The sequence below is a fragment of the Stegastes partitus genome, unplaced genomic scaffold, assembly GCF_000690725.1.
Source record: "Stegastes partitus isolate 25-593 unplaced genomic scaffold, Stegastes_partitus-1.0.2 Scaffold312, whole genome shotgun sequence".
NCBI classification, from domain to species: domain Eukaryota; kingdom Metazoa; phylum Chordata; class Actinopteri; family Pomacentridae; genus Stegastes; species Stegastes partitus.
In genome coordinates, this window is record NW_007578043.1 from 312,285 (window position 1) to 320,686 (window position 8,402).

General features: G+C 42.4%; 1 protein-coding gene across 1 annotated transcript in view; it reads left to right on the forward strand.

Moving 5' to 3' along the window:
• Positions 1 to 8,402, forward strand: part of arap2 (ArfGAP with RhoGAP domain, ankyrin repeat and PH domain 2) — a 173,628-nt gene that overhangs the window by 10,564 nt on the left and 154,662 nt on the right. The window contains exons 4-7 of the mRNA XM_008283445.1: positions 3,929 to 4,005; positions 4,338 to 4,402; positions 5,972 to 6,319; positions 7,082 to 7,151. Coding sequence (XP_008281667.1) covers positions 3,929 to 4,005; positions 4,338 to 4,402; positions 5,972 to 6,319; positions 7,082 to 7,151 — 560 coding nt within the window. The remainder of the gene's footprint in view (positions 1 to 3,928; positions 4,006 to 4,337; positions 4,403 to 5,971; positions 6,320 to 7,081; positions 7,152 to 8,402) is intronic.

An 8,402-nucleotide genomic window follows, 5' to 3' on the forward strand; every position in this document is an offset into this window, starting at 1 on the left:
AAAAAAAAAAAGTTTCCAACGGAAGAGTGCTTACTAAGCGGCCTCGGAACGCGGCATCAGAACTAAACGAAAGTGTCAGAAGTCAGATTGTTATTCTGAGCAAACAGGGGCTTTCTCAGCTTCAAATCATGGCTAGACTGAAAGTTGCTACGGGGGCAGCGCCCGGCACTCGAAAACACTTTGTAGTGACTGCATCAGTTGTATCCAAAGCACGATCGCGGCAGACCAAAAGTGAGAACACCACCACAAGATCAATACATCAAGCTTTGTTCGCCGAGAAATAGCAAAGCAACTTCATCACAGATACAGAATTAGCTAAATAAAGAACACAAGACTCCCACCAGCAAAAAAGTCCTGTAAGAAGAAGGCTGTCGGGCAGCGGCCTCAGAGGAAGCGTGGAGTCTCTTAACTGTGTCTCGGGAGGGAAAACAAGGCCAGACTCTTTGGCAGCACTAAAACAGCGGATGATGCAGAAAAGTCCTATTTACTGATGAGATTTTGAGACGGTAACAGAAGCGCAGAGGTTTTTTTTTTTTTAAATTGGTTTGTCAGAATGTGTGACTGAAAGTGTGACTGTTACACCCAAACTCTTAACAACCCCACTGACACGCTATATATAGACTGTATTTGCTTGACTTGAAGTGTAAATGAAAACAATGTTTCACATGAAATGTGTTAAAGTTTGACTCTAGTCTACCTTGTAGCTGCTGATCTTTAGTGTCTGGACCAACTCTAAAGTGAGGCAGAGAGACAGTGTTGTAGCTTTTTACCTTTAAAGGGCAGCGGACATGGTACACAACATTTTGATGGCTGTTATGCTTAAATTTGGACCCATCTATGCTTGTCGCAGCTGATGAAAGTCACTTAACCACCTCTGTCTGCATTCAGTGGCTGCGGTTACATGGTGCTAACTAACTTCAGTTCCTTTCGGTGCGCACTTTTAACTTACTTACCGTAATTTCTGGACTACAAGCCGCTACTTTTTTCACACGCTTTGAACACTGCGGCTTAAACAAGGATGTGGCTAATTTGTGGAATTTCAAGAAGAAAGTGAGAGCGACAACAAAAGAGAGACTCAGGAAGTGTGTGACGAAGTAATTCTGAGGTTGTTCAATTCCGACGCTGAAGAACTTTAGTGGTTTTAGAGCAGGAGGAAGATGAAGATAGCTATCAATGACTTTTCCTGGTAGGCGACTGTATTTTTTCATTTTTTTTAACCAGCCGTGTTCCAGGTGCTGTTGGGGGAAAAAAAGCATTTGTGTACGTTGCTGCTACGTATTTAATTAAAAGTTTAAAAAATCTCTCTGTTACAACGTGGACACCTGCGGCTTATAGACAAATGTGGCCTATATATGTACAAAACTTGTTTTCTTTTTAAAGTTAGCGGGTGCGGCTTATATTCAGGTGCGCCAATAGTCCGAAAATTACGGTAATTTTATAAACATAGGGGAAAACATTTTGTGTAAACTTGTACAACTTTTGTCTACGTGCCAACAGATGCTACCCAGCACTTGGGGAAAAGAAAGAAAGAAAAAAAAAAAAGATGCATATTAGACATTTTACAGCTTACATTTTAATTTTGTTTACATTTAATTAAAAGTTAAAAAAATCTTTCTGTGTAAGTATCTCGTGTTATAACCTGGACACCTGCGGCTTATATACAAGTGCGACCTATATATGTACAAAACCTGTTTCTTTTTAAAGTTAACGGGTGCGGCTTATATTCAAGTGCGCCAATAGTCTGAAAATTACGGTAATTTTATAAAAATGAGGGAAAACATTTTGCGTAAACGTGTACAACCTTTGTCTACATGCCAACAGATGCCACCCAGCACTCGGGGAAAAGAAAGAAAGAAAGAAAAAAAAAAAAAAAGATGCATATTAGACATTTTACAGCTTACATTTTAATTTTGTTTAATTAAAAGTTAAAAAAATCTTTCTGTGTAAATATCTCATGTTACAACTTGGACACCTGCGCCTTATAGACAAGTGTGGCCTATATATGTACAATTTTCTTTTTAAAATTAGTGGGTGAGGCTTATATTCAGGTGCGCCAATAGTCCGAAAATTACGGTAATTTTATAAAAATGGGGGAAAGCATTTTGCGTAAACTTGTACAACCTTTGTCTACGTGCCGACAGATGCTAACCAGCACTTGGGGGAAAAGAAAAAAAAAAAAAAGATGGCTCTGCATATTAGATGTTTTACAGCTTACATTTTTAATGTTGTTTACATACATATTTAATTAAAAGTTAAAATAAAATGTATTATATTATCTATATATGTACAATTTTTTTTCTTTTTAAAGTTAGTGGGTGAGGCTTATAGTCAGGTGCGCCAATAGTCCGAATATTACGGTACTTACTTCAATTCTCAAGGAGGTAGATCGATAAATTAGCAAAATAAGTTGACAAAAGTCATCAAAACCAAATTCCAGAAAAGAATCTGCCGATACATTCGTCTGATCACCTGACCCTGCTCCTTTAGTTCTTCACTGCAGTTTGCACGTTTGTCTTGAACACTTCTGCAGCGCTAAATGTGAAAATACCAGCAACTCTTGCCGATAACATTATCATCATTGTTTTTGTTATTCAGAAGAAGAAGAAAAAAAACTTCCTCGATTTATTCACTACTAAATTCAGGGAGCTAGTGACCGAAATACCAAACACTCATTCGGATTCAGATGGCGGCGTCCCTTTTGTCTTCCATGCTCGGCACAGGAGAGTCGCAAACAAGCGATAACAAAGTGACCTGTAACTCCCTCCGACTTAAAAGACAGGAGGCTACATTCGGAGCAAAATCAATCTCCTAACTAACTCCGAGCTGATGCGCTGCGTCGAGGTTGCTTCCCAGACTGCGACTTGACACAGTCTGGTCAGGAGCAGATAAAGAAACGGCGTGGCGGACTTGAGAGAAACAAAGGCAGAAAGCCAGGGACGGAAGAATAGAGGGAATCAGACAGGAATTGAGTACAGTGGCGTCCGGCCGGCCCTCGGGAGAGACTCATGAGTGGCCTGAAGGTCGGCTGATAGATGGTGATTGATGGTCGCTATCTGCCCAGCGAGCCTGTCCGCGGAGAGCGCCGCTGTGTTGGAGTGGATTCTATCATCAAGTGAACTGACCCCTTCATAAAGCTTACCAAGCCCGGTGCATGCCCTTTGTGCACTTCTGTAATGGCCTGCATTGTTTGAAAGTGTGTGTCCGTAATGCTTTAAGAAGCCGTACATTCTCCCGATTCGCCTGCTTATTTGGCCGTCCGTTCTTTTATATCCGCGTTTGTCTCGAGGCATCTTCACGTGTCTCGGGGTGTTTCGATCTTTGCGCGCCACCGTCTTGCTCGCCTATCCGCCGCCGTCTGTGTGTGTGTGTGTGTGTGTGTCGCCCTGTGGCGGCGTCTTCTGGCCCTCACAATCCTCAGGAGAGGGTGGTGTCATTTTTCACAGTGACAGGCAGCGGCCCACGCAGGGTGGCCCCGGGTCTCCAGACTAATAGTGTCTGGCCACAGTCTCTCTCTCCTCGCTCTTCTTCTTCTTCATCTTCGCTTCCACCGACCACCGACCACGGCCCCTGCAGGAGCCGGCGGCAGAGAAATGGTCTTTGGCTGTGAGTGCGCGTTACTCCAGACAGACTGAGGAGGATCATACTCCCATTTGTGCGTTCGTGGAGGGGACAGAGAGATAGGCACGTTCAAGCAAAAATGTAATTGGTTTATTCCTCGCATGGATCAAGGGATGACGCTTTTATTCAGATCAATGAGTTGGTTTAATCAAAGGGCACTATAACATCTGAGTGATTTAAAATTTAACTGGAACAATCCGGTTAAGCTCCTTACTTTCAAGCACCGCGTTGAGGCTTTTCCACGCTGTGTTTTGCAACTTTCATTGCCATGACAAACCCACCATTGTGTTGTCTCTGTGTCCTTTTTCAGCCGCACTTCAAAGAACCTTGACGCCTATTGCTCCCTACGGAGAGACATTCCTGTACAACAACCCTCCGAGTGTTCCGGTAAGACGGCGTACGCTCCCACTAGTGGACGGCGAGGTGCAGCTCGCCAAAGAGGAACAGACATTTCTCAGATCTTCAACACTATCTGCGGTGTTTCAGCCACAGTGTGCACACCAAACTTCCCTCTCTGTGTGTTAATGCTGTCACCATGGACACATAGCCGAGTGGAAAATGTGCTTGTTTCAGTTTGCCCCCTGAGGTTAATAGAAATGTCACCTCGCCACTAAAGTTAACATAGTTTAGTGCACCAACACGATAACGGCGTCTGACTGAACTGGAAGATGGACACTTTCTTTTCATCTGATGCTAATCTCTCTTTTTGTGCTCTGCAGGACCAAACCGCTAAAGACGGGTTAGAGACGGGTTTTAAGGACAAGTTGAAACAGAAGAAGCAGAGGTACGGTGTGCTCATGTGACGCTACTGTCCCACACACTGTGCACATAAATAGGAACTCACATGTTCATAAAGAGAACTGCTAACCACTGAAAAGGTTTTTGTGGTTACTAGTTCTCGGTGTAGCTCGTTGTACACACAGCTGGGTACAGTGCTGTTGACAATATGTGGTGTGCACATGAAAGTGTGTTGCATTGGAAACCATCAAGGTAAAATAAGCAGTCAGGTTGATTTGAGGACAAGAATTATTTCCTGACATATTTGAAAACACACATGTGAAGATAATTATAAACCTTGGGCCAGGAAGTGGTTAGCTTAGCTTAGTTTAGCAGGGCTTAAATTATAATAAATATAAAAATGACTTTAGGTTTACAGAGAGGGCCACTGTAGCTGTTCCCCCAGCAAACAGCAGCCAGACGTAGCGATCCAACATGGCGGCTCTGTTCATTTAAACATTGCTTCATTCGTCGTCGATGAAGTCTCTTGAAGGCAGTGCATGATTATCATAATTTCGGTGAAGAGATAATGACATGCACAGTTTTAAATTTTATTTTTTTGGTGCTTGAATGTGGACAGAGCTTGGCGAACTCGTCCCCCTGCTTCCAGTTTTTTTGCTAAGCTAAGCTAAGCTAAGCTAATCTCCTGAATTCCTATGTCCCACACAGATATGAAAGATAGAAATTTGAGAAGCCACAAAAAATAACTAAATTATGTGGTATGCAAGGGTAATTAATTGTAGTATATTTTGCATGAATTGCTTTTTATAACAATCGAAGCCCCTTTAACACCAAGCAGGTCTGAGCATTTTAACTTACTGTAGGCTAATATTTCCTTTCCTGCACCTCTATGGAAACGCCGTGACAATGGCTAGCTGTAGACAAACTCAAAACTATATAATATATAACAGTGTGACAGTTATTTAAAAAAAAAAAATTTAAAAAAAGAAAGAAAAAAAAATTCTTTGATTATTGATTTTACAAAAACTGGAATCAACCTGTGCAACATTTCCACAAGTGTACATCAGTGTTACCAATAGGGAACAAATTGTTAGCTCTCCATGCTACACTTCTTGCGTGTTTCAATGCCTTATCTGCTCTGTGTATGAACAGCCTGCACTTCAGCCCAGTTTCGCTGAATAGTCCTTTATTTTTGTCAAGTAGCTGTTGGTTACAGCTGAGCCACTAGTGGCTTCCATAGCAAGCAGAAGAGTGCAGAATTTTTTACTTTTTACAAAATCTGGATCGCACAAACTGCTTGTTTGTGGCGAATATTTTAAATTAGACATGTAGCATGAAGCGATTTTGATGAAAGATTGCAATTTCAAGCTCTCCTATACTGTTTGGCTCATTTTTATCGTGACACATGAGCCGCAGGAGGACCGTCGGAAAGTTGAACATCCGACGAGTCTTCCTGTTGTTATGGTATCGAGGTAAATACCGTCATTTTGGAGATAATTCAAAAAGATAATGCGTCTTTCAAACCAAGTAAAGTTCAAACGGGGTGTTGTGCAATGCAAACAGGAAGTTAGTTCCAGTTTTAACTAACTCACAATGTCATCTGTGCCCATGCAAGAAAAAAGGCGCCTAAACCGAAAGAGTCAAAAGAAAAAGAGTGTCCACCAGCTCCAACCATCCCAGACCCCTATGGCGACGAGTACTCGACGGTGGAGGAGTGTGTGGGCATGTTGCCGCGGGCCTGTTTGGACCAAAGTTTCGCCCCAACCCCTGACACCGCCGCCGTCGGCCCAAGCGACGGATCCTTGATCATGGTGGACTGCGACCTCTACTCGGAGCCCGCCGACGCTCTGGGATGCGTCGCCAAAAAAGCGCTTCCTGATATTTCTCCCTATGCGTGCTTCTATGGAGCGCCCAAACCTCAGGTGCTCAAAGTGGGCTGGCTGGACAAGCTGTCACCTCAAGGGTAGGTCACACTTCTCCAAACTCAGAGCTGGATTTAGTGGGGCTCCATGTTGCATAGGGGATGCTGTAAACACTCATTTCCTACTCTTGCTAAAGTTTGCAACCACTACAATCTAAAATGATGGGAACTCAGCACCACGCGTAACCACAGCTTTTTTTTTTTTCAAATTCATTTCTTACAGACCCATTTAATTTCCTGCTCTCCTCTGCTCTCCTGTGTGCCTTCTATCGTTGCTGATTATTTAAAAGTGATAAATGGTATTAGATATAGAATCCTAAGGCAGATCTATCCATAATGCATAGCACCATTGAAGGAAAAAGAAGATGAGACAACTGCACAATATGTCTGAGTTCAGTTCTCCTGGTGAGGCTCCGTTCTCTCTTGGTGCTGCATGCTTCACCATGGCTCACAGCCAGAACTATCAATCATCTACTTCCTTTTTACATTATCCTTCGCCACCTGATTTACATAGGTTTGGCAAAGTGCCCTTGGGCTGTTGAATATTCAAACTGAAAGTGGCCATTTGTTTTGATTATGATAATTGACAGCTATTGATAGGACTCTTGACATTAATGAATCAATGGCACTTTTAATGAAATATGAGTACCTGCGCGAAGCACATTACTGGCTCGCCGTCTTGACAGCTTTGGAGTTTGTTTTTATTTTTTACAGCACTGTGGCTTATTGAACCGGATCGGTTTGGTTGAATTTAGCAGCGTACGAAACACATGCTCACCTCATCTTCTCACCTTTCTTTTGCAGAAATTGTGTTTTTCAAAGGAGGTGGGTGAGATTCGACGGCGAGAGTCTGGCCTACTACAACAGCGACAAGGTAGGTGTGAAAAAAACCGACGCCCACACGCGTACGCTAATAGCTGCGAAAGCCTAAAATGTCTCGTGTTCAGACTGCCCTCCCCTCCTCCGGTTTCCTGCCGACACACCCACAGCTTCTCGCCGTCTCACCGGCAGAATCTGTTTCGCTCCTTTTGTTCGAGAAATCCATACCGCGAGCAGCTGAGTCAAGTTCCTAAGTGTTCCCTTCTTTTTTTCACCCTCCTTCTCATTGTCATCATCATTAGCTTGGCAGAGCAAAGAACTAGAGGAGGATGGAGGATGGAGCGATATTACACCATGCATGACGGGCCGGCATTTTCTGTGTCCGCCCAGCCATACAGTAAAGTACATTGATGTTGGCACCTGACCAACTCTCTGGGAAAGAAAGATGGAGTGAGGAACGGAAGAGAGAGCTTTCTGCCTTCCTCAGCATTTCTCCCTCTCTTCACTCTCCCTCCGTCTGACGTTGGAGTTTGAAATTTCGCTTAGTGTTGCCTGCATCATCATCACCGGAGCAAATATGATATCCTGACAGGTATCGGTGCAAAACCTTCACGTGTACAGTAAGCAGGCTTGTTTGTTTGCGGTAAATAAAATAATCTGGGAAATAAGCATTAACGACACTCGCAGGAGAGGGCATGTGATTTAAGAACTGACAGTAGAGCTGGATTAAACAAAATAACATTAGAAATAAAACCCAAAGCAAGGTAAAGTTCTCAAACTTCGTACCTTTTTGATTCTTGATGCTGTGTAGTTGATTGGAAAAAAAAACCCTTGATGCTTTTAAACTTTATAAAATTAACCACATCTAAGCTATAAGTCCTGATATTGTACCAAAAACACTTTATTGTACACGTCTTATTTAAAAATTAAAAATATTCAATTATATTATAAACATCATCTGCTCCAGATTCTGTTAAAATATATATATATATAGAGAGATTTTTTTTGCACTCCTTGGCACAACCAAGAAGACTAATTTTGGCTTTTCTACATAATGTTTGTATTTTTACTTATATTTTGTTCTCGTCTTACATTGTACTTATTATTTATTCGGCTTTTTAAAAACAAGAACCAGAGTACCAATTTCGTACCACAAACATGTAAATGTAAGTTGGCATGACAATAAAGTTCCTTGAATCCTTGACTGACTGACCAACAGGCAAAAGTTCCGGGATTTTACGACTGAACTGGGCTGAACTGCAGGTTGTGTTGACACAGAGCAGACAGGAGACGAGTATGTAAACAA